Source organism: Ranitomeya imitator, chromosome 1, assembly GCF_032444005.1.
Source record: "Ranitomeya imitator isolate aRanImi1 chromosome 1, aRanImi1.pri, whole genome shotgun sequence".
Classification (NCBI taxonomy): domain Eukaryota; kingdom Metazoa; phylum Chordata; class Amphibia; order Anura; family Dendrobatidae; genus Ranitomeya; species Ranitomeya imitator.
Window position 1 is genome coordinate 1115548665 of NC_091282.1, and position 27646 is coordinate 1115576310.

The 27646-nt window shown below is 43.0% G+C and overlaps 1 protein-coding gene across 1 annotated transcript in view; it reads right to left on the bottom strand.

Moving 5' to 3' along the window:
• The window catches only part of PDGFRL (platelet derived growth factor receptor like), a 288958-nt gene extending 262681 nt beyond the window's left edge, over positions 1 to 26277 (bottom strand). The window contains exon 1 of the mRNA XM_069744397.1: positions 26070 to 26277. Coding sequence (XP_069600498.1) covers positions 26070 to 26124 — 55 coding nt within the window. The 5' untranslated portion in view covers positions 26125 to 26277. The remainder of the gene's footprint in view (positions 1 to 26069) is intronic.
• Between the last annotated feature and the right edge of the window lie 1369 nt (positions 26278 to 27646).

Sequence of the window (27646 nt, forward strand, 5' to 3'; positions counted from 1 at the left end):
CGTGCCGCACAAGAGGTTGGTACACAAAATGGGAATGCTTGGTCTGGGGGAAAATGTGTGTAAATGGGTTAGTAACTGGCTTAGTGATAGAAAGCAGAGGGTGGTTATAAATGGTATAGTCTCTAACTGGGTCGCTGTGACCAGTGGGGTACCGCAGGGGTCGGTATTGGGACCTGTTCTCTTCAACATATTCATTAATGATCTGGTAGAAGGTTTACACAGTAAAATATCGATATTTGCAGATGATACAAAACTATGTAAAGCAGTTAATACAAGAGAAGATAGTATTCTGCTACAGATGGATCTGGATAAGTTGGAAACTTGGGCTGAAAGGTGGCAGATGAGGTTTAACAATGATAAATGTAAGGTTATACACATGGGAAGAGGGAATCAATATCACCATTACACACTGAACGGGAAACCACTGGGTAAATCTGACAGGGAGAAGGACTTGGGGATCCTAGTTAATGATAAACTTACCTGGAGCAGCCAGTGCCAGGCAGCAGCTGCCAAGGCAAACAGGATCATGGGGTGCATTAAAAGAGGTCTGGATACACATGATGAGAGCATTATACTGCCTCTGTACAAATCCCTAGTTAGACCGCACATGGAGTACTGTGTCCAGTTTTGGGCACCGGTGCTCAGGAAGGATATAATGGAACTGGAGAGAGTACAAAGGAGGGCAACAAAATTAATAAAGGGGATGGGAGAACTACAATACCCAGATAGATTAGCGAAATTAGGATTATTTAGTCTAGAAAAAAGACGAATGAGGGGCGATCTAATAACCATGTATAAGTATATAAGGGGACAATACAAATATCTCGCTGAGGATCTGTTTATACCAAGGAAGGTGACGGGCACAAGGGGGCATTCTTTGCGTCTGGAGGAGAGAAGGTTTTTCCACCAACATAGAAGAGGATTCTTTACTGTTAGGGCAGTGAGAATCTGGAATTGCTTGCCTGAGGAGGTGGTGATGGCGAACTCAGTCGAGGGGTTCAAGAGAGGCCTGGATGTCTTCCTGGAGCAGAACAATATTGTATCATACAATTATTAGGTTCTGTAGAAGGACGTAGATCTGGGTATTTATTATGATGGAATATAGGCTGAACTGGATGGACAAATGTCTTTTTTTCGGCCTTACTAACTATGTTACTATGTTACTATGTTACATACAGTATATAAAGTGGGTAAAAAGTACTTAGTCAGCCACCAATTGTGCAAGTTCTCCCACTTAAAAAGATGAGAGAGGCCTGTAATTGACATGATAGATAGACCACAACTATGAGAGTCAAAATGAGAAAACAAATCCAGAAAATCACCTTGTCTGATTTGGAAAGATTTATTTTGCAAATTATGGTGGAAAATAAGTATTTGGTAACCTAAAAACATGCAAGATTTCTGGCTCTCACAGACCTGTAACTTCTTCTTTAAGAGGCTCCTTTGTCCTCCACTCATTATCTGTAGTAATGGCACCTGTTTGAATTTATCAGTATAAAAGACACCTGACCACATCCTAGAACAGTCACACTCCAAACTCCGCTATGGTGAAGGCCAAAGAGCTGTCAAAGGACACCTGAAACAAAATTGTAGCCCTGCACCAGGCTGGGAAGACTGAATCTGCAATAGACAAGCAGCTTGGTGTGATGAAATCAACTGTGGGAGCAATAAGAAAATGGAAGACATACAAGACCACTGACGTTTCCCCCTACTTAAGCAAGTACATGTCTGGGCCCATCTGAAGTTTGCTAGAGAGCATTTGGATTATCCAGAAGAGTATTGGGAGAATGTCATATGGTCTGATGAAGCCAAAGTAGAACTGTTTGGTAGAAACAAAACTTGTCGTGTTTGGAGGAGACAGAATGCTGATTTGCATCCAATGAACACCATACCTACTGTGAAGCATAGGGGTGCCAACATTATGCTTTGGGGCTGTTTCTCTGCAAAGGGACCAGGACGACTGATCCGTGCACATAAAGGAATGAATGGGACCATGTATCGTGAGATTTTGAGTGCAAACCTTCCATCAGCAAGGGCATTGAAGATGAAACGTGGATGGGTCTTTCAGCATGATAATGACCCCAAGCATGCTGCCAGGGCAACGAACAAGTGGCTTCGTAAGAAGGATATGAAGTTCCTGGAGTGGCCTAGCCAGTTTCCAGATCTCAACCCCATAGAAAACCTTTGGAGGGAGTTGAAAGTCCGTATTGCCCAGCGACAGGCCCAAAGCATCACTGCTCTAGAGGAGATCTGCATCCACCAACAGTGTGTGCCAACCTTGTGAAGACTTACAGAAAACGTTTGACCTCTGTCATTGCCAACAAAGGATATATAACAAAATATTGAGCTCATCTTTCGTTAATGATCAAATACTTATTTTCCACCATAATTTGCAAAATAAATCTTGCCAAATCGGACAAGGTGATTTTCTGGATTTGTTTTCTCATTTTGACTCTCATAGTTGTGGTCTACCTATGATGTAAATTACAGGTCTCTCTCCTCTTTTTAAGTGGGAAAACTTGCACAATTGGTGGCTGACTAAATACTTTGTTTCTCCACTGTAGTAGAATGGCTATTCTGAAATTATGATTGATGAAAGTAGTCGGGCACAAAGTTTTCTGTGATTCTCTACGTGTGGGCTCAGCTCCTAAGCCTGTTCCACACTCAGCAGAGTTTTTTTTACACCAAATTGCACCTGGGGACGAGGATTTTCTGAAATGGGATAACCCTTTAAGGTCTCATCACATTTTATTTCTTTAAACTTCTAAAGTTGTTAATGAGAAACTATGTAGTTATAATAATATTAGTTATAAAATAACAGTTGTTTCCTAAATTAATTAAAAAAAAATTATGAAACTTATTTTCTAACTAGATTAGAATCGGACACATGCAAAGAAAAAGCATTAAGCGTCTATTTTGTGCTCATGAAAACCATGTGTTATTCTTTCAGCTACAATACATACAAAAAGTGAATGCATAATTTTAAACATTTTTTTTGTCATAATCCATCTAAAGCCAAATCCTCAAATTCTGAAAGTTATTAACACACAGGAATATCTAACCATGGAAACAATGGAAAACACAAAAATATACACTGAGAAAAATATGATACCAATAAACACCATGAAGGGGCGCCATGAAGCATCTCGTGTGGGCGCCGTAGTCGTCCCCTATCGGCTACATCTAGTTAGTGGATAATCCTGGAAAGGCAACAGCTTAAAAGTGGCAATCAATTTTGGAGTCTAAACTTTACATTTAGGAGATTGACTAGACTCCATTGCAGTGGCTTGTACGCCTGGGAGCCACAATGTAAAGTCTTAAAATGCCCTATTGAAAAGAAAAGTTCTAGACCTTGTGGAAAGTATTAAAAAAACTAGCTGACTTCAAAATAAGCTGATATACAGAGTACGATGACTGTGAAGTAGACCTTTACCCTTATGTGCACTGCAAAGTAATCACTAAAGGGAATTTGTCACCAGGGGAGCCACATGATGTGGGGACAGAGACCCTGATTACAGTGATGTATCATTTACTGGGCTGCTTGCTGCAACTTTGATAAAATTATGGTTTACTCTGCTGCAGATCTAGCAGTTCTCAGAATGCTGAGCTCTGTATAACCCGCCCACACCACTGCTACTGTGTACTCTGGCTGCGTTCTGTCTCTGCACAATCAGTGGTGGAGGCTGGTTTATATAGAGCTCATGAATATGGAGGACTACATGGCAGCAGATTTACTAGTCTTCCAATGTTAAAGGGAACCTGTCACCCCCCCAGGCGTTTTTAACTAAAAGAGCCACCTTGTGCAGCATGAATGCTGCATTCTGTCAAGGTGGCTCTTTTATTTGGGGTCCATACAAACGCTGAAATAATCACTTTTATAATGTGCCCCTCAAACCTGAATTTGTCAGGGGGGCATGTCTTTTCCCCCCTGATGCAAACGCCTCCCAGCCGTCACTCAGGGCCTCCGTGCGCCGGGCGCAGCCTCCATTTCCCCTCTAACCTTATTAATATTCCATGCATGCCTTCTGTCTTTTTCAATTGTGCCCTTTGGAATTCTCGCTCTGTGTGTAATAAACTCTCCTTCATCCATGACTTCTTCCTTTCTAATTCTCTTAATCTCCTGGCTCTTACTGAAACCTGGATCCAGCAGTCAGACACCACCGCTGCTGCTGCTCTTTCATATGGTGGACTACATTTCTCTCATACCCTAAGATCAGACAACAGAGCAGGTGGAGGCGTTGGTCTGCTCCTTTCACCCAAATGTACCTTCCAAGTTATCCCCCAAGTGCCCTCACTTGTCTTCCCTTCCTTTGAGGTCCATGCTGTCAAACTCTACATCCCCTTCTCCATGCGAGTGGCGGTGGTGTATCGTCCTCCCGGCCCCTCTCATCAGTTCCTGGATCACTTTGCCACCTGGCTTTCATACTTTCTCTCCTGTGGCACCCCCACCCTCATCATGGGTGATTTCAACATCCCCATTGCTTCTCCCCTCTCCCCATCTGCTTCTCACCTTTTAATCTCTAACCTCCTCTTTCGGCCTCTCGCAGCATACTAACTCTCCAACGCATGAAGATGGAATCTCCCTCGACTTAGTCTTCTCCTGGCTTTGCTCAGTGAATGATTTCACAAACTCCCCTCTCCTACTTTCTGACCACAACCTTCTTTCATTCTCTATCAAGAACTGCCATCCCGCTCAGGTCACCCCCACTTTCCACACTTATAGAAACATACAGGCCATTAACACCCAGAAACTTATGAAGAACTTGCAGTCATCATTGGCCCCTATCTCCGCCATCTCATGTCCTGATTCGGCTCTGAAGCATTACAATGAAACCCTGCAAAGTGCCCTGGATGAAGCTGCACCTCCTATACATAAAACAACTCAGCACAGACGGCGACAACCATTGCACACGCTGCAAACACGTTTCCTACAGCGGTGTTCCAGGTGCGCCGAACGTCTGTGGAGAAAATGTAATCTACCCGAAGATTTCATCCATTATAAGTTCATGCTAAAAACATACAACTCTGCCCATCACCTCGTCTAACAGACCTATTTCAACACCCTCATCGCCTCACTGTCCAGTAACTCTAAACGTCTCTTTGACACTTTTCAGTCCCTACTCAACCCAAGAGTGCAGGCCCCAACCACAGATCTCCGCGCTGACGATCTGGGCAATTACTTCAAAGAAAAAATTGAGCACATTCAACAGGAAATCATCTCCCAATCTCTTCATACCATGCACTGTCCTCCCTCCCCCACTGCATCTAGTTCACTCTCTGACTTTGAATCAGTTACAGAAGAAGAAGTATTCAGGCTCCTTGCATCTTCTCACCCAACCACTTGTACCAGTGACCCCATTCCGTCACATCTCCTCCAGTCCCTTTCCCCGGCTGTCGCCTCTCACCTAACAAAAATATTCAACCTTTCTCTCACTTCCGGTATGTTTCCTTCCTCATTTAAGCATGCCATCATACATCCATTACTTAAAAAACCATCCCTCGATCAAAACTGTGCCGCTAATTATAGACCTGTCTCTAATCTTCCCTTCATCTCTAAACTCCTCGAACGCCTGGTCCACTCCCATATTACCCGCTATCTCTCAGATAACTCTCTTCTCAACCCTCTTCAATCTGGTTTCCGCTCTTTACACTCTACTGAAACTGCCCTCACTAAAGTCTCTAATGACCTATTAACAGCTAAATCTAAGGGTCACTACTCCATGCTAATTCTCTTGGATCTCTCCGCAGTATTTGACACTGTGGATCATCAGCTCCGCTCCATCGGCCTTAAGGACACCATTCTCTCCTGGTTCTCCTCCTATCTCTCTGACCGATCCTTCAGGGTATCTTTTGCTGGTTCCTCCTTCTCTCACCTACCCCTTACTGTTGGGGTTCCTCAAGGATCAGTCCTAGGCCCCCTACTTTTCTCTCTGTATACTGCCCCTATTGGACAAACAATCAGTAGATTTGGTTTCCAGTACCATCTCTATGCTGATGACACCCAATTATACACTTCTTCTCCTGTTATCATGCCAACCTTTTTAGTAAACACCAGTGATTGTCTTACCGCTGTCTCTAACATCATGTCCTCCCTCTATCTGAAACTTAACCTGTCAAAAACTGAACTCCTCGTATTTTCTCCCTCTATTAACCTACCTTTGCCTGACATTGCCATCTCCGTGTGTGGTTCCACCATTACTCCAAAGCAACATGCCCGCTGCCTTCGGGTCATACTTGATTCCGAGCTTTCATTCACCCCCCACATCCGATCACTGGCTCGCACTTCTTATCTGCATATCAAAAACATTTCTATAATTCGCCCTTTTCTTACTTTCGACTCTGCAAAAACTCTTACTGTTTCACATATTCATTCTCGTCTGGACTATTGTAACTCTCTACTAATTGGCCTCCCTCTTACCAATCTTTCCCCTCTTCAATCTGTCCTGAATGCTGCAGCCAGGATCATATTCTTCACCAACCATTACACCGATGCCTCTACCTTGTGCCAGTCATTACACTGGTTACCCATCCACTCAAGAATCCAGTACAAAACTACTACCCTCATCCACAAAGCACTCAATGGCTCAGCACCACCCTTCATCTTCTCTCTGGTCTCAGTCTACCACCCTACCCGTGCCCTCCGCTTCGCTAATGACCTTAGGTTAGCATCCTCAATTATCAGAACCTCCCATTCCCGTCTCCAAGACTTTACACGTGCTGCGCCGATTCTTTGGAATGCACTACCTAGGTTAATACGATTAATCCCCAATCCCCACAGTTTTAAGCGTGCCCTAAAAACTCATTTGTTCAGATTGGCCTACCACCTCAACGCATTAACCTAACTATCCCTGTGTGGCCCATTCAAAAAAACAAAACAAAAACATAATCAGATTCCTTGCAACATGTTCTCATTCACTTTATGCAGTTAATAGTGCTCTGTGTCTATACTGCTACATACTTAGGCAGTTAACTGGTTCATGCAGCTTTACATGAACACCCGAGCCTGAGGGTATGTGCACACGTCCGGATTTCTTGCAGAAATTTCCTGAAGAAAACCGGAAATTTTCTGCAAGAAATCCGCATTTTTTTCGCATTTTTCTTAGCATTTTGCAAGCGAAATTAGCTTGCAGAATGCTAAAGTTTTCCAAGCGATCTGTAGCATCGCTTGGAAAACTGACTGACAGGTTGGTCACACTTGTCAAACATAGTGTTTGACAAGTGTGACCAACTTTTTACTATAGATGCAGCCTATGCCGCATCTATAGTAAAAGATAGAATGTTTAAAAATAATAAAATAAAAATAAAAAAAATGGTTATACTCACCCTGCAGACAGCCGATCTCCTCAGCGGCGTCCATTCCTATAGATGCTGTGTGTGTGCAGGACCTTCGATGATGTCGCGGTCACGTGAGCGGTCACATGACCAATCACAGGACCGTGACGTCATCGTAGGTCCTTCACACAGAGCATCTATAGGAACAGAAGCGGCAGCATGCAGCGCAGAGAGGCGAGAAGACACCGGGGCCATCAGAGGGTAAGTATATGACTATTTTTTATTTTAATTCTTTTTTTTTTTTACTAATTATATGGTGCCCAGTCCGTGGAGGAGAGTAAGCAGATCAATGCACTCCTAGGTGTGCGGAATCCCCGCAATTCCGCATTTTTAATGAACATGTTGCTTTTTTTTCCGCAATACGATTTTTTCGCGGAAAAAAAAGCAACATTTGCAATAAAAATGCAGAATACACTGTAATTAATAGGAGGCATATGTAAGCGTTTTTTTCGCGTTTTTATCACGTTTTTATAGCAAAAAAACGCGAAAAAAACGCAAAAAATCCTGAACGTGTGCACATGGCCTTACACTATGGCTGGTCCGACTAACTTAAGCAATTGTTACCATCCACCTCTCGTGTCTCCCCTTTTCCTCATAGTTTGTAAGCTTGCGAGCAGGGCCCTCATTCCTCCTGGTATCTATTTTGAACTATGATTTCTGTTATGCTGTAATGTCTATTGTCTGTATAAGTCCCTTCCATAATTTGTAAAGCGCTGCGGAATATGTTGGCGCTATATAAATAAAATTATTATTATATTATTTTCCTTTCTGAACCTGCGCTGTAAGTTTTTTTTTTTGGGCATGTGCAGTTTGCGCTGCCCTTCAAACTTACAGCGCCGGCGCTGGGGACGTCCAGGAAGGAAATGGAGGCTGCGACCGGCGCACGGAGGCACTGAGTGATGGCTGGGAGGCGTTTGTGTCAGGGGGAAAAAGACATGCCCCCCTGACAAATTCAGGTATGAAGGGCAAAATATAAAAGTGATTATTTCAGCGTTTGCATGGACCCCAAATAAAAGAGCCACCGTGACAGAATGCAGCATTAGTGCTGCACAAGATGGCTCTTTTAGTTAAAAACGCCTGGGGGGGGGGGGAAGGTTCCCTTTAAGCTCTTGCTGATAAAACAGTGAATGTATCAAAACTGCAGTAGGCAGCCCAGTAAGCGACACATCGCTGGAATCAGGGTCTCTATCTCTATATTATACTGTTTTCAAATTAGGTGGCACAAACCTTGTGACAGAATCCTTTTAACATATAGTTTGTACGTATGTAATTACAATTTGTGGTTCTGTAACACTTGTAATTCTGAGAATATTCCTCACTGCAGATCTAACATGCCTCAGCTTGTGTATTTAGCAGAAAATGAAAGTTAATGCACATGGCACATTTTTCTACTTCGTGGTATATTATTGCAGTTTACCTCATCTGTATGGACAGAGAGGTTTAGATACTTCCTATATTGTGTAACCAATAGTGATAAGCGAGTGTACTCGTTGCTCAGGTGGTCTCGGAGTATTTGTTAGTGTTCGGAGATTTTGTTTTCATCGCCTCAGCTGATTGATTTACAGCTAGTAGCCAGCCTGAGTACATGTGGGGGTTGCCTGGTTGCTAGGGAATCCTCACATGTACTCAGGCAGGCTAGTAGCTGTAAATCATTCAGCTGAGGCGATGAAAACTAAATCTCCGAACACTAACAAATACTCCGAAATCACCCGAGCGTGCTCTGGAAAACCCGAGCAACGAGTATACTCGCTCATCACTAGTATCCAAGTCAGATATCCATTATATTTACAGGTCTCCTATTAAAGTTTTTATCCCCTTAATACAGTTTATTGCAATCATCGTATTATATAGCACTGTGTCCTTACAATTGCTCATTTTGCCACGGCTGCTGGATGGGAGCCTTGAGAATCATCCACGACCTGTTGGAATCCCTGGCACCTCTTCTGATGGGTAGGTCTGGTACAACACTATTGTTGCATGTGATGCATGCATGATGTCGCATTGGCCTACTAATCAGAAGAGGCATCGGGAATTCCAACATGGCCGATTCGCAACGCTCCCATCCAGCAGCCATAGAATACTGACATGGCCGCCGCACAATGGTCAGGCAAATTGGCTCATTCATTTCCACTAAGAACCTGACTTTAAGGAAGAGAGATATTTAAGTCCCGCAACTCAGGATACCCCCTGACCTCAAAGCAGATCACTTTAAGTTCATGGCTGACATACAGTAAATTATCCCTCTTTTTGGTCCATAATGTCTCAAACTTGCCAGGGGTGAATTTGAAAATTCAGGAGGGTCCGGCCAAATTCTGGATAACTGGCTTCTACGAGTAAATATAGCAGTAATGCATTTCAAAATCATAAAAATGTTACTTGCAAACTGATGCATCTTTTCTTTTGCATTACATTTCCAGCAGATTTGCCATTGCATATTCAGATTACTGATATGAACAGACAATATCCATGTTCTGTCCATTAAAAACACGTTCACGTGAATTCTGTCAAACTTTGCCTTTTGCATTGAGTCTAATTTTTTATAACATGAAAAGTGAATCTTATCTACCGAGCAGCTCTCTTAAAGAATGTTAGCACTAATGTTACATTCACACATCCTTATTTCTCTTACCCCATGACGGCACTAACGAAAGAGAGGGATCCGCCCTCAGGGACAGGAAACCCACAGGTTAAAAAGGCGGGACCTCTCCTCCACCTCAGTTCGGTTTCCTGTCCCCGACGGGGATCCCACAGCTTACCATCCAGGAGTCCAGGGACCATCGGGCCGAGTTCAGGCAGCGGGGGGCCCTGCCACGGTCTCAGGTGGATTCCTCCCTGAAGGTGCGTTCCGGGGTCGGCGGGCCTCGCGGATATGCGCGGAGGGGAGGCAGTGAAGAGGACCGAGCCTGCCTCTTCTCTTTTCAATGGGGTTGGTAATAGGTAGCGGCGGCTACCTGGAGGTTTCCTCCGCCGGTCCATGAGGCGCACAGGGGGTGGTGACGCCGGTCACCGACAAGCGGCAGGACGCAGGGTGCAGCGGCGGCTGCAGAAGCTCCGTCCCTCCTGTGAGCCGGCAAGTAGTGAGCGCGTGCGCGAGGTCCGGCGACTTACTGCGCACGCGCGGGGGTCACTTCCGGGGTCGGCGCAAGGTACCTCTGGGTAAACCGGAAGTTACCTGGCGCCGCTCTGTCAGCATAAAACCGGAAGAGAAGGGGCATACCGCTGCTCAGTGATTACCACCATGAGTGGAATAGAGCAGTCGGTGGAAGAAATTTCACAGCCCCCTGTGACAAAGAACCCGAAGGAGCGCCATTCTTCGCGGAAACCTACGCAGCGCAGCAGCTCAGGATCCCAGCACAGCAGAGGCTCTGGTGGATCCAGGAGGGAGACGGTGGTTCAAATGGAGGAGGCGTCCTCAAGACCAGAACCGGTATCTTCCTCACATTAGGAGGGTAAGTGACCTCCGTGAAAGTGTGTATTCTAATAGGGGTTTATTGTTTTCCTAGGGAAAGAAATGCCAGGGGAAAAGTAAACATAGAGTGTGCCCGCTTTGTTCAGCAGATTTGCCGGATTCATGGGTTAAAAAACTCTGTGCGTCATGCATTAAAAACACCATTAATGAGGAGACGCCGAGTTTCACATCTGAATTAAAAGACTTAATTAAAACCCAAGTGGCAGACGCACTAAAAAGTGTAAAAAACCGTAAAAGAAAACATAAAGAGAAAACTCCAGATTACAGCTCCACCGAGGGAGATAGCTCGAATGAGGATTCAGATAGCTCTACAGCTTCAGCATCCTCCTCCGCATCTTCAGAAAGCGGTCGCAACTGTTTCCCAATAGATGAAACGGATGCGCTGGTAAAAATGGTTAGGGCGACAATGGGTCTGGCAGACACTCGTTCCAAAAAATCAGTACAAGATCTTATGTTTAGTGGCCTGGAACAAAAAAAGTACAGAGTATTCCCATTAAACGAAAAAATAAAAGCCCTAATAAAAAAGGAATGGAAGAGGCCGGACAAAAAAGTACTGTTAACACCCAAAAGAAAATATCCATTTGATGACCCAGCCTGCGCCTCCTGGGGAAAGGCGCCGAAATTAGACGTCGCTATCGCGAAAGCCTCTAAAAAATTCGCCCTGCCTTTTGAGGACATGGGGACCCTCAAGGATCCTATGGATAAGAGGGCCGATGTCTTCTTAAAAGGGTCCTGGGAGGCCGCCAGCGGGGGGCTAAAACCCGGTATAGCTGCTACTTGTACAGTGAGAGCGCTGATGGTCTGGCTAGATCACTTAGAGACTCAATTGAAAAATAAAACCCCGAGAGAGTCTATATTGGACTCCGTGTCGGCAATGAGAGCCGCCGCTGCACCCTGCGTCCTGCCGCTTGTCGGTGACCGGCGTCACCACCCCCTGTGCGCCTCATGGACCGGCGGAGGAAACCTCCAGGTAGCCGCCGCTACCTATTACCGACCCCATTGAAAAGAGAAGAGGCAGGCTCGGTCCTCTTCACTGCCTCCCCTCCGCGCATATCCACGAGGCCTGCCGACCCCGGAACGCACCTTCAGGGAGGAATCCACCTGAGACCGTGGCAGGGCCCCCCGCAGATGCCTCAATAGACTCAGTTAGGCTGACGGCAAGATCAGCTTCTTTCTCAAATGCGGCTAGGAGAGCATTATGGCCGGGGGATCTGCAAACTAAAGCCAAGTTGTGTTCTATACCGTGTGAAGGTGAATATTTGTTCGGTCTCACCCTAGACGATGTCCTTGAAAAAGCAGTGGATAAAAAGAAAGCCTTTCCAGGATTCCCAAATCAGTCCTACAGACGGCCCTTTCGGGGGAGGAGGTTCACGCAAAGACGCCCCCAAGAAACCAAAAGGAGGGGTGGGAAGATAGAAAATTCAAAAAAGGAGGTTTTATGTTTAACAAACCTGAAAATAAAAAACAGCCACAATGAGGGTGCGCCCCAGGTAGGAGGGAGACTGACCCACTTTCTTCAAACCTGGGAAAAAATTTCTGGAAGTGCCTGGACTTTAAACATCATAAAGACGGGCCTAAGACTAATTTTTCACACGACGCCACACAATCAGTTTGTGGTTACACCACAAAGGAAGTCGGAGATCGAGCAGCTGAGTATCCAGAGGGAAGTTCTCAGTCTTCTGGAAAAGAAAGTCATACAGGAAGTTCCGCAACAGGAAGAGACGAGGGGGTTTTACTCTCCACTCTTTCTTCGAACGAAGCCGGACGGAACTTTCAGAGTAATAATAAACTTGAAACAACTAAACAAATACCTGGTAATAGAAAAATTCAAAATGGAAACAATAAAATCATGTGTCAGATCCCTTATCCCGTCTTGTTTCATGACTGTTATAGACTTAAAAGACGCATATTATCATGTGCCAATCCATCCAGATTTCCAAAAATACCTCAGAGTTGCAGTGATGATACAAGGGAAACTAAAACATTACCAATACAGAGCTCTTCCGTTCGGTCTAGCCATTGCCCCAAGGGTATTTACAAAATTAATGTCGGAAGTAATGGCCCATATAAGGGAACAAGACATATTGATTGTGCCTTATCTGGACGACCTCCTAGTGATGGGCAGGTCCTCTCTACATTGCAGCCAGCAACTGAGCAGAGTGATGGTAGCCCTATCAAATCTAGGATGGTTTTTGAACCTGGAAAAGTCCAGGCTTATCCCATCTCAAGTGCAGTTGTACTTGGGGATAGTAATAGACTCGACAAAGCAAGAGTGTCGTCTGCCGGAAGAAAAAGTTTCCAATATGATACACTTAGTGAATCATTTGAGTCTCTCTCCCCTGATTACTCTAAGGAAAGCCATGTCCATACTGGGGTCAATGACATCCTGTATCCCAGCAGTCCAGTGGGCTCAGAGCCACTCGAGAGATCTCCAGTGGGAAATACTAGAGGCGGCATCCCACGCAGGAGGAAATTTAGAAAAGCGATTAAAAATATCCTTTCGGACAAAAGCTTCCTTAGCTTGGTGGACGAATCCGTCCAATCTCAGGAAGGGGGTTCTATGGGTGTGGCCGGTCTCTGTAATCCTGACCACAGACGCAAGTCCTTGGGGGTGGGGGGCCCACCTAAACAGGCAAATTGCCCAAGGTCCTTGGTCAGGGGAAGAAAAGGACCTTACTTCAAACATGAAAGAGCTTTTGGCAGTTCAGTATGCTATCAATCATTTTTTAACATCCCTCCGTTCCCATCACGTGAGAGTATTGACGGACAACAGGGTGGTAGTAGCATATGTAAATCATCAGGGAGGGACGAGGTCTCAATCCCTAATGAAAGTAACAAATTCCATCCTGTCACAAGCAGAAGCCAACTTGTCCTCCCTAACAGCCCTTCACATAAAAGGGTCAGAAAATCAAACTGCAGATTTTCTAAGCAGAACTCAATTAAAACAGGGGGAATGGGAGTTAAATACAAAGATATTCAATCGCATAGTGGATCTTTGGGGGGCCCCGGATATAGATCTATTTGCAAACAATCAAAATCGGAAAACGGAGGCCTTCTGCTCGATAGATCCTCGGGGGAGTCCAGTGGCTATAGACGCGTTGTTAATCCCATGGAAGTTTCATCTAGCCTATGTTTTTCCTCCGATAGCTCTGATTCCCTTAGTCTTGAAAAAAATCAGGGAGGACAGAGCCAAAGTGATATTGATAGCTCCGTTCTGGCCGAAAAGAGTATGGTTCCCATGGTTACGCCTAATGTCCATAGCAGATCCATGGGTCCTACCAGATATCCCAGACCTTCTGCATCAAGGGCCAGTGAATCACCCACAAATAAAAAGTTTGCATATGACGGCCTGGCTTTTGAAAGGGAACTGTTAACAAAAAGGGGATTTTCTTCAAATCTAATTTCTACCCTGCTGGCCAGTAGAAAACCAATAACTACCAGAGCGTACGGTAAAGTCTGGAAAAAGTTCCTCTCCACTTCAGGGGTTACACTATCAGAACAACTCCCAATTCAGGAAATTCTAGAATTTCTTCAAAAAGGATTAGGGAAAGGCCTAGCTACAAACACTCTGAAAGTTCAGATTGCAGCATTAGGTGCCCTTTATAACCATGATTTATCGGGGAATCACTGGGTAAAAAGGTTTATTAGAGCATCTACTAGGTCCAGACCAGTTATACATCTCACCGCTCCTCCCTGGGATTTGAACCTAGTCCTTTCAGCTCTAACTAAAGCACCGTTTGAACCTTTATCTCAGGCTTCATTGAAAATAATATCCTTGAAAACTTGTTTATTGGTGGCTCTAACCTCAGCTCGCAGGATTAGTGATTTGCAGGCCTTATCAGCTTACCCACCTCTAACCCAAATATTAGATGACAGAGTAATCCTTAAAACTGACCCTTCTTACCTTCCCAAAGTGGCGTCAAAATTCCACAGATCTCAAGAGATAGCGTTACCATCTTTTTGCCCCAATCCAAAAAACAAAAAAGAGGAGGATCTACACACACTAGATGTAAAGAGATGTCTAACACACTATCTATCAGCCACAAGGGAGTGTAGGAAAGGGAGGGCTCTGTTTGTCTGCTTTCAGGGACGAAATAAGGGTCACAAGGCATCGAAAGCCACGTTGGCAAGGTGGGTAAGAGATGCCATCAAGATGTCATATACCTCTTCCCGAGAACAAGCTCCGGACACAATTAAAGCCCATTCAACCAGGTCGGTGGCAACCTCTTGGGCTGAACGTGGTGGAGCATCAATAGATCAAATATGTAGAGCAGCCACTTGGTCTTCCCCCTCTACATTCTTCAAGCACTATCAGCTTAATCTATCTTTTCCCTCAGACTTAACTTTTGGTAGGAGAGTTCTTGAGGCAGTAGTCCCACCCTAAACCTTCATTCTTTGAAATTCTCTCATTAGTGCCGTCATGGGGTAAGAGAATATCGTAGTTACTTACCGATAACGGTATTTCTCTGATCCCAATGACGTCACCTGTATATTCCCTCCCTTCACGTATGGGTGTACACACTACTAAAAAAATTTTAAGTCACAAGGTGGAAAAAAAAAATAAAAATAAATATATATGTATATAAAGGAGCTTATATAAGTTATATAATTATGATTTGTTGTGTATAAATAACCAATTAAGTTACAGCAGAATTCCCTGTAAGGCTCTGTAAACCAACTGAGGTGGAGGAGAGGTCCCGCCTTTTTAACCTGTGGGTTTCCTGTCCCTGAGGGCGGATCCCTCTCTCTCGTTAGTGCAGTCATGGGATCAGAGAAATACCGTTATCGGTAAGTAACTACGATATTCTCTGTCTGTTGACTGAGCGCAATGTCCTGACTGACCAAGGTTCTCCTGACCTGAACTAACAGCTTCATATATGCTTATAAAGTTTTTAGTTTGGGTAAGGAGACCCATGATCAGTCCGGTAATTGTGGTCCATAAACAGAGATGTGAACAGATCCTTAACGATATGTACAGTGGATATAAAAAGTCTACGCACTCCTGTTATAATGCCATGTTTTTGCCATGTTAAAAATCATATCCAGAAGAATCATTTCAGAAATTTTCCATCTTTAATGTCACCTATAATTTGTACAATTAAATTGAAAAATGAAAAAAAAAAATATTTTTCAGTGGAAAATACAAATAAAAAAAGCAAAATAATGTGGTCGTATAAATATGTACACCCTTATACTAGCAATTTTTGCTGACTTCTCTTTGTAGTAGCGCTCTAAATATGTCCTCCTGTGAACAGCTCCATCTTCCGGTCACTCCATCAAATTTTCAATTGGATTTAGTTCTAGTCTCTGGCAGGGCCATTCTAAAAGCTTGATCTTCTCCTGGCAAAGCCATTCTTTTGTTGATTTGAATGTATGCTTAGGGTTGTAGTCCTGCTGAAAAGGTGAAATTTCTCCTCATCTTAAAGGGACTCTGTCACCTGAATTTGGCGGGACTGGTTTTGGGTCATATGGGCGGAGTTTCCGGGTGTTTGATTCACCCTTTCCTTACCTGCTGGCTGCATGCTGGCTGCAATATTGGATTGAAGTTCATTCTCTGTCCTCCATAGTACACGCCTGCACAAGACAATCTTGCCTTGCGCAGGCGTGTACTATGGAGGACAGAGAATGAACTTCAATCCAATATTGCAGCCAGCATGCAGCCAGCGGGTAAGGAAAGGGTGAATCAAACACCAGAAAACTCCGCCCATATGACCCAAAACCAGTCCCGCCAAATTCAGGTGACAGGTTCCCTTTAAGCTTTTTACCAAAGGCTTGAAGGTTTTGTTGCAATATTGACTCATTGTTTGAACTGTTCATAATTCCCACCATCTTGACTAAAGCACCAATTCTAGCAGCTGAAAAACAGCATCACGCATAATTCTGCCTCCACCATGCTTCTCTGGGGGTACAATGTTCTTTGAAGATGTGCAGTGTTGGCTTTGTGCAAAACATACCTTTTGTGATTATGGCCAATGTTAGAATCTGTTTAGTTTGTGACTATCCGCCATTTTCTTGTGGAGTTTTGGCTGCTGGTCTTTTTCCTCTGGTGCTGGGTTTGTTTTGGGTCAGGTGTTTGTATCACTCTTTATTAACCAGCACCTGCCTCCCAGTCCTTGTGGACAACAGTGTTAATCTGCTTGAGTTCAGGCTTGGTACTTTGCTTTGTCTTCTGTGTGTGCTATTTGTGCAGTGCTGGTACCTCTGGTTCTGCTAGCATTAGTTTCTGTTTTCTATTGGTTCCTGCAGCCTTCTCTGTGTTTCTATTAGGAGGTGACCCGTTTTTGTACCCAGTCCTTAGTTCTTTAAGGGAACCCCTTCCTCTTATCTATAGGTCTTCGCTTGAGATTAACCTATTATCGTCAGTGCATCTATTCGCAAGGAATGGGTCACCCACTCCATCGTAGGGTTTCAGCATAGTCTTAGTGAAGGGTCAGTTTTCCCCCTTTTACCTTAGTCCTGCGTTGCAGATCCGTAACATCCAAAAAGTTCAATCTTGGTTTCATCAGACCAGAAAACTTTTTTTTCACATGATTTGGCAAACTTAATATAGGATTTGGTAAAATATATTTGGAATTGGATGTTTACTGGTAGGGAATCTAGATTGTGAGCCCTATAGGGGACAGCGATGATAATGTGTGCAAACTGTAAAGCGCTGCGGAATATGTTAGCGCTATATTAAAATAAAGATTATTAAAAATAAAGATTATTAGTTTCTGTGGAGTAGGATGATCTTATCACCCTACGACACAGGTCAAACATGTGAAGAATACGGGAGATTGTCGTCATATGCAGTACACATCTAGCACTTGCCAGAATTTCCTGCAGCTCCTTTAATGTTGATGTAGGCCTCTTAGAGTCCTCTTCAACAAATTTTTTTTTTTCATCAATTTTTCAGAGGCATCCAGTTTTAGGTAATGTCACAGTTCCAAATTTAAGCAATTTCTTGATCACTGTCTTCACAGTGTTCCATGGTATATTTAATGCCTTGGAAACATTTTGTACCCTTCTCCTGACCCCTTTGTGGTGTAGTAAGCTGTTTACGGACCATGGCTTGTGCTATAAAATGCAGCTAAGAAAATGTCAGGAAAATCCTACTAGAACAGCTGAACTTTATATGGAGTTAATCAGAATCACTATAGATAATGGCAGCTGTGTACTTACTACTGTTTAACATGATATACAGTTAGGTCCATATATATTTGGACAGAGACAACATTTTTCTAATTTTGGTTATAGACATTACCACAATGAATTTTAAACAAAACAATTCAGATGCAGTTGAAGTTCAGACTTTTAGCTTTCATTTGAGGGTATCCACATTAAAATTGGTTGAAGGGTTTAGGAGTTTCAGCTCCTTAACATGTGCCACCCTGTTTTTAAAGGGACCAAAAGTAATTGGACAATTGATTCCAAGGCTATTTCATGGACAGGTGTGGGCAATCCCTTCGTTATGTCATTCTCAATTAAGCAGATAAAAGGCCTGGAGTTGATTTGAGGTGTGGTGCTTGCATTTGGAAGGTTTTGCTGTGAAGTAAACATGTGGTCAAAGGAGCTCTCCATGCAGGTGAAACAAGCCATCCTTAAGCTGCGAAAGCAGAAAAAAACCATCCGAGAAATTGCTACAATATTAGGAGTGGCAAAATCTACAGTTTGGTACATCCTGAGAAAGAAAGAAAGCACTGGTGAACTCATCAATGCAAAAAGACCTGGGCGCTCACGGAAGACAACAGTGGTGGATGATCGCAGAATAATCTCCAGGGTGAAGAGAAACCCCTTCACAACAGCCAACCAAGTGAACAACACTCTCCAGGAGGTAGGCATATCAATATCCAAATCTACCACAAAGAGAAGACTGCATGAAAGTAAATACAGAGGGTTCACTGCACGGTGCAAGCCACTCATAAGCATCAAGAATAAAAAGGTTAGACTGGACTTTGCTAAAAAACATCTAAAAAAGCCAGCACAGTTCTGGAAGAACATTCTTTGGACAGATGAAACCAAGGTCAACCTCTACCAGAATGATGGAAAGAGAAAAGTATGGTGAAGGCGTGGTACAGCTCATGATCCAAAGCATACCACATCATCTGTAAAACACGGCGGAGGCAGTGTGATGTCTTGGGCATGCATGGCTGCCAGTGGCACAGGGTCACTAGTGTTTATTGATGATGTGACACAGCACAGAAGCAGCCGAATGAATTCTGAGGTATTCAGAGACATACTGTGTGCTCAGATCCAGCCAAATGCAGCCAAACTGATTGGTCGTCATTTCATACTACAGCTGGACAATGACCCAAAGCATAAAGCCAAAGCAACACAGGAGTTTATTAAAGCAAAGAAGTGGAATATTCTTGATTCGCCAAGTCAGTCACCTGATCTCAACCCAATTGAGCAGCATTTCACTTGTTAAAGACTAAACTTCAGACAGAAAGGCCCACAAACAAGCAGCAACTGAAAACCACTGCAGTGAAGGCCTGGTAGAGCAAGAGCATCAAAATGGAGGAAACACAGCGTCTGGTGATGTCCATGAGTTCAAGACTTCAGGCAGTCATTGCCAACAAAGGGTTTTCAACCAAGTACTTAAACTGAACATTTTATTTACAATTATTGAATCTGTCCAAATACTTTTGGTCCCTTTAAAAACAGGGTGGCATATGTTAAGGAGCTGAAACTCCTAAACCCTTCATCCAATTTTAATGTGGATACCCTCAAATGAAAGCTAAATGTCTGAACTTCAACTGCATCTGAATTGTTTTATTTAAAATTCATTGTGGTAATGTCTATAACCAAAATGAGAAAAATGTTGTCTCTGTCCAAATATATATGGACCTAACTGTAAATGTGATTGGATAATTCTAAGAACCGCCACATCCCAATTATAAGAAGTTGTTGACACTTATGCAACCACATTATTTTAGTTGTCTTATTTTATTCCCCTCAAAATGATTTCAGCTTGATTCTCAATGAATTTGTACAGACTATTGGTGACAATAAAGGTGAAAAAAGTTCTGAAATGAATCTAGATACTTCTTGGTACGATTAGTTTACATGACAAAAACGTGGTATTTTAACAGGGATGTGTAGATTTTTAGAACCACTACAGATTGTAATCATTTGATTTTGATCGATAACATAGATGTCTGCTATATAGATAAAACTCTCCACTATTTAGGGCTGACAGGGATATTGACCTATGTTGTCAACTTAGAATCCAACGTCACACCTCAGTACAGAGGTTGTTATAAGTCACATGGATATAGAGATACAACATCCAACATGACAGCATACAAATTCGGAACGCAAGAAGCACTTTTCCTCTTATGCACCAAAAAAAAAATCTGGAAGCCTCTTTATCACTGATACCATTCATAGACTTGTACACTTTTGCTTGCATTATTTATTATGATGTGACCCAAGTGCTGCTAGTTTGGGACATGTTGATACATAACCAATGCAACTAATCACTTGTCATTTCACTTATGTGTTAACGACATTTTCAGGGTTTTTTTGTTTTAAGAATAGGAGTTTTCAAAGCTTGGACTTGTGGTACACAAACCACACTGTTATGCTCCACAATGTTAAAGTCATTTCCTTTTCTGTTGCTTCTAATTCCTGTTGATTTTGTTAGCTACTGATGTTGTCTTACAATTATGCCAATGCTGATTTGTATTTCCCAGTTGTGTAGTCATAGCCAGGTACTGTTGTTGCCAAGCATTGTGCCTGTTTCAGTTTTTAGGTACCGTATGCAATCATGATTTATACTGCTATTATTATTCCTATTACAAGCAGTACGTCTGTAGTGCTTAGTGTATATTACAATGTTTATTACTCTATGTGAATAAAGTGCAACACATTTACAAAAAGGTAAAGCGCAGAATGAGTGAATTACCGTCTATGGGAAAAATGCACAGGGCCAGATTATGCCTGACAGGGTGGTGAATTCAAAGTGTCAGGACTTTTTACTGCTTGTAAATGTCAGACATATGCCTGGCAGGAGGAGAGGAGATGTGCAGTCCAGTAGGAAATGTCTGCATTGTAGTTAGCTATTAGTAGGGGTGAGTGACGCAACTCCACCACTGGTCTACAGGCTACAGCAAGGGGATACATAGCAACAAAGTCCAAGGTGGGGAGGCCAGTCCACCTACAAGGAGAGTGAGTGTGAGAATATTCTCCACAGCAGGAAGCAGAATGGCTTATTCCTGTAGGTGAAAAGCACATGCACCAAAAGGCTGCAGCGTAGCCTACATAAGGGTAAAGATTGGACACAGCAGAGGGAATAAATAGGCCTATTTCTGATGTGTGAATTTTCCACTAGAGAATTCTGAGTCCTGATGCCTCAGTGTGAAGAGCATTGCTATTCCAGAGATGTCTGTGGGCTGGTGTCTGTGTGTGAGGTACTGTGATGTAGTCATTTCGTGAGTAGGCTGCCAGAGAGTGAAGGATCACGCAGCGGCAGACATGATATTTCAGTACAAGGTTGTAAAAAGAGGTGACCAAGAGATGAGACTAAAGAGAGCGTGAATGTGTTGCAGTGTGCCAGAAATGACACAGAATGTTCATGGCTCTCCTGGAGAAGAAGTTGTAATACTTCAAAACGCTCAGAGAATAAACCGCACTGGCAATATATTAGTTTGATTCTGACTCCTTGTTCGGATGTTCGCAGCAGCGCAGATCAGCCGCTATTCACTTACTGCTCATAAAAATGACAAAGAGACTGTGACAGAGTGAGGCTGCCGTCACACGGTCAGTATTTGGTCAGTATTTTACCTCAGTATTTGTAAGACAAAACCAGGAGTGGGTGATAAATGCAGAAGTGGTGCATATGGTTCTATTATACTTTTCCTCTAATTGTTCCACTCCTGGTTTTGGCTTACAAATACTGAGGTAAAATACTGACCAAATACTGCTAGTGTGACTGCAGCCTAAAATTAAAGCTGTCAGGAGTCTCCCAGAAAATTTAACATTTCACAAGTGAAGATCACTGCTGCTGTTGTTTTGTTGTCTTATGTAAGAATGTTATTACCACTAATCACGTTTCCCTTTAAGAGACTCTGTAGCCATCAAACTTGTTGCCTTTTCCTGAATAATGTTGTCTTGCAATGTCTCCGGTGTATGTATGCATTCTTTCTGCCATCACTGAGACAGAAAACAACTCTACAGCCAACTTCCAAGGACCCCTGTATCCTCTATTTAAAGGGACAAACCACCACTCAGGCACAAGTAAATTAAACCCTACTCAGCACCTTAAAGCCCCCACCTGTGCTGTCAGTCCAGTGGTCCATATCCTTTGGTGACTTCTTCAGGTCAAGTGCCGTACCACTGCTGTGGCCAGTGATTGGCTGCAGCGTTCATATGTCAGTGCTGCAGCTATCACTGCAGTGGTAATCGCGTGGCACATGCACATTCATGGTCAATATGCTTCTGTTGACCTCAATCCATCCTGACTTTGATCTTCTTTTACTTCCTACACTACCTTTCACAATTTAATTTTTCTTTTGTGCTTTTGTTAAAAACCAGCAGCTCAATCCCTGCGTTGCAATGGCGTGAAATGTGCGGTGATTTCCACTGTATGAATTGATATGCTGCGGATGTAATTTATAGCATTAGGTGGCTTTACAAAGTAGCTTACAATGTATTGATTGATACATTACAATGGGAGGATTCACATGTAGATTATTTTCTGCTATTGATTAGGTCATATCGGATCTGCGGTTGTAGCAAATCTGTGGTCACGGCTAAGATCAAACTTTGTCCGAAAATATGGCACCTGTAAATACATTTTCTTCTGATATTGATGTGTTTAATTAAGTCAGATATGTGTCTGGAAAAAAATGGATGTCAATATGACAATTACTGCTTGGACAGAATACTAAAGGAAAGCTGCCAGCAGTTTTTTTTTGTCTTATATACCCTGCCCATCACCTTTAAAATCATGTAAATGGGGTTGTAATAACCCCTTTAAACCCTGAGAAATTTGGTGCCCCCACATACCATCAAAAAAGTGCTTTATTCATGCCCTGTGCTGCCTGCAAATAGTGTGCTCTGGTCTGATGGGCGAATCCAGATTGCGATCAGCGCCACCCCAGGCCCTTTAAAAGTCGCCTCTTCTATCTGGATGGAAGGGGGTGATGTCTCCTACATCATCCGCATAGTGCTCGAAGTGTCGTGCCTGCTCAGTGGAATCAGAGACCGGCAGCACAAAGTCATGTAATGCACAGGAGCCGGCATTACTAGTATGTCACCAGCTCCATACCATCTGGTGCCTCGGACCATGCAATTTGCACGCAGCGCAGGACATGAATAAAACAATTTGTAGAAGGTATTGAGGGCCACCTCTGAGGGTATAAAAGGGAAGAAGGAACTCCATTTATATGCTTTTAAAGGTGATGGCCATGGTTTAAAAGCCACAAAACAGTTGCCAGGATTCCTCTAAAGGCAATCTGTCAGCAGATTTTTTCTATGGAGTCTGAGAGCAGCATAATAGAGCAAGAGCGCCTGATTCCAGGGATGTATACATAACTTGCTAGATTGCTTGGTACAGTTTTGATAGAATCCCTGTTTTCTCTGCTGTAGAGTAGTACTCGGAGTAGAGCTGAGCTGTGTGTGACTCCAGCCACATCACTGATTGGCAGCTTCCTGTATGCACTCTACATTGTTAGCAAGCTACCAACCAGTGGTGGGGGCGGGGTTACACAGATTAGCTGGACTGCCTGGCACAAGACTCCTAGTCCTGCAGTGATAATCTCCTGCTGATAAAACACTGACTGCATTAAAACTACCACACACAGTCTAATAAGTGACACATCCTTTCAATCAGTGTCTCAGCCCTTACACAATGTTGCTCTCAGATTAAATAGCAAAAACCTGATGACAGATTCCCTTTAATTTCACTGCACTTACAATATTTATTTGCCATTCATGTACCATTCAAAGCAAAGTGACACTTTTTACAACAAGAATGCATATGATTGAGCTTGCAGTGTCATGAATGTGTCATTTTCATACTGTAAATGAAAATCATGACACCGGTGTGATCAGAGCCTTAGTGTAAAGGTGGTCATACTCATTAGATGGAAGCATGTTGATGGTTGGACCACCATTAAATGAATGATCATCTGCTTACGCCAACACAGCCACAAACATTTCAGTCCATATTAGAAGGGTCCAAGTGGCCATACATGTTCAATAACACAGTGTACCAAGCAACAACGGCTTCTTTAAATGGGCTTTCAAAAAGAGATTTATGCACAAAGATTTTTCCTTCAAACTAAAGATTTTTTGTCTGGCGACCTCCCAGACATTGATTGTATCATTGGCCACCTCAAATGATTAATCACCTGACAAATGTTTGTTCTTGCTCAAAATTTTCATTTTTATCAATTCTAGCCAAATGTGTACGAGCTCCTCAACATCTGCGAAGTTCATTCTGCTAAAATAATGAAGATCATCCTCTTTCCCCATACCCATGTGTTCCCTGGCAGAATTACTGCAGTAGGCAGATGTTCCATGATACTAACTGGTGTATGCTGATATTAGCGATTCACTTCAGACTTCAATAGAGAATAAGGCTTCATTCACACATCCGTTTATTTCTCAATTGACAAACGGACCGGGTGTTGTATTCATTTCTAGTTTGCGTGTCAGTTTTAACAATCTGTGTATCATCTGTTTTTTGGGGGGGATATGACAAGTAAAAATTCCAAAGTTTCTCCTATCAAATACTGATGGCCAGGTACGGACTGGGGCTGAAATTCAGCCCTGGCATTTGAAATCACACAGGCCCATGTTGTCCCCGTCCCCATGAACCAGATGGGATATATTACTAGTATTACCCTGGATGGAGGAAAGGAAGATTTTCTACAAGAACAGTATGTCTGATATCGGTGGCTTGCTGGGGTAAGTGATGGAGTCAGCAACTTTGTGCTCTGTCAAAACTCTTAACAGTATAGGTATCTTGAGAACACCGATTCTATTAACACCATAGCAGACAAGGCAGCCCATGACCAGACAGGCCCTACTGGCATTTGCCAGAATTGCCAGATGGCCAGTCCAGCCCTGCTGATGGCTCTCAGATAACACACACCTGATATTCGAGTCCTATCTCATTCTTTTCATGTGCCCATTTTCTTAAAAGGGTGAATTTCATCTTCACATTAAATAAAAATAAGACACGCTTCTGTTTTTGCTTTGCAGACTATCAAACCGCAAAAAAAAACCCCAAAAAACAAATGTGAATCTACCAATCAAAATGAATGTGTCTGTTTCCTGTATGACAAAAACTGATGTGTGAATGGGTCCTATCGCTATGGAAAAAAAATTACAGTAGACACTGTTCTACGGCCATTTTCCAACACCTACACAAAAAAATGTAAAAACCACAAGAGAAGAGAATGTCCAGCTTCACCAAATCCATAAAAAAGTTTTCTTTATTCACAAACTTTGAACATAGAGGATACAGACTTCAGCACGAACCATATGGGTAAGAATCTCAACGCGTTTCTGGAGACTAAGCTCCCTTAATCATGAGTGACCAAGGAGCTTAGTCTCCAGAAACGCGTTGAGATTCTTACCCATATGGTTCGTGCTGAAGTCTGTATCCTCTGTGTTCAAAGTTTGTGAATAAGGAAAACTCTTTTTTACGGATTTGGTGAAACTGGACATTCTCTTCTTTTTTGGACTTTATACGCCTGGACACAGTGGGTTCGTGCTCCCGAAGATTGGCTTATGCATCACAGGTGAGCTGGCTTATATTTCTTCTTTCTAAAAACCACAAGGTTTTGTCATGTGTTTCAGATGTAGTAACGGTATAGTTCTGTCGGCATCGCTACTTATACTTGTTAACATAACCTTCTAGAAGAGAACATAGATAAAATGCAGGGTGAGCGGCAGGTGTACGGAATGGGTTTTCTCCAATCTAAGAGGACACAGCAACATATTTAGCCTCTCTGATTATCAGGAAAAACTCAAATATATATATATACAATAGATAAAAGAGAAAAGTTTCAGTTTTTCCAGACCATACATCATGTAATTGTGTCAGAGCTCATAATTTAAATTGCGTCCATATATGATCAGTATCCCGTATACACATAGACAAGTAAGCAGTGGAAAATTTCTGTAAATAAGAAAGTCCTAGTAATTATCTAGAATATCTTTGACTCTTTACTTTCTCCCAGTGGTGCAGTTCCCTTGGCCCCAGGGGCTGAGAGCCCCTCAACACTGCAAAGTTTGGCTACAAGGTGCTCCAGGGAGAGTCAGTACAGTAACTCACCATTTTGTAGAGCTTCATGGACAAGAATCAGAGTAAAAACGACCCAGAACTTCATTTTCTGAAGGAGCTTGGGGTCCCCCTAAGGAGTCCTACCCCCAAGACGGTACGTATAAGAGCAAAGTCCCAGCTTGCTGTCAGTAAAATGATGATGTAAAAAAGGCTGCTAGGAATGTGACTGCTGATTTGTATTTTCCAAAGCATGAAGAGAACCTTCTGAAGGATCAAGTTTCAAGAAATACTGGAAAAGAGAAAAAAAAATCCAAACTTTGTGAAACTTGCCTGCTCTCTGCTGGTTACTGGACAGAATGTAAGTAAATGTGCAGAGCTTCCCCCAGTCAAGGAATAGATTCCATGAATATTGTAACCAGACAGATATTTCTTGGGGTTTTTTCAAGTGGATTTCGTTAAATGATTCTCATGAAACTACAACCTATCAGACAGGCCCGTCAAAAGTCCAAAGGAGTCTACCTACGGTAGGCCAAGTTTTGAGATGACATTTTAAGCAGGGGCGGACATACCATTAGTGTAACCTGTGCATCCACACAGGGGCCCAAGGGGTAAAACGGCCAATTTCCACCTCCAAAGGAGATGAGATTGTGGATTATGACTGGAAAGGACCCATAAACTGTCTTGCACAAGAGCCCTCCTCTGTCCCTGATTGGAACCTTATCCTAAAAAAGAGAAAACAGGGCCTTGTTCTGATGACATGATGATATGATGGCTCCATTTGGTCAAGATGTCTAGCACCAGACAAGACTATCTAAAACTAACACTTAGGCCGGCGTCACACTAGGCATATGAAAATATGGTCCGTTGTTTATGGCCGTAATACGCAGAAGTGTTCCCAAAATAGTGATCCATATGTCATCCGTAGGCAGGGTGTGTCAGCCTATTTTGCGCATATCATCCTCCGTATGTAATCCGTATGGCATCTGTACAGCGAGATTTTCTCGCCGGCTTGCAAAACGGACATACAATGGATCCATGGGCTCAAATATTCGTTAAAACATATATACAGTCTATATGTCAGTGAGACACACACATATATGTATTAATATTTCATACAGTGCTAGATAGCAGAAAAGCCGGTAATTCAATTGCCGGCTTTTGCTATCTCCTAGATACTCATATGAACTGTAGCGTGAGAAAAATTCCCACACTCGAGTTCATCTGAGATTATGCCAGCAGGGGGCGCAGCAACGCAAGTCTAGTTAGCTACGTTCCCCTGCTTTCCATTCATTCCCCGGGTTTTTACAGGCAGGGGCGGCTGCATTAGCAGGCTTCTGCTTGTAAAATTATTTAACCCCTTCAGATGGATTTACAGTGTGGGACAAGACTGAACGACGGAAGGTATGGGATATTGTTGTTTTTTTTATTTTAACTTTGTTTCAGGTGACAAGGGTCTTCAATTAGATTGAGAGTATAATAAAATATTACAACACCCTGTGTCTTTATTTCATTAAAATACTTTTTCCATAATGTGTGTGTGTTTTATTAACCATTTACTACTATTGGATTAATAATGGATAGGTGTCTTATTGACACCTCTCCATTATTAACCTGGCTTAATGTCACCT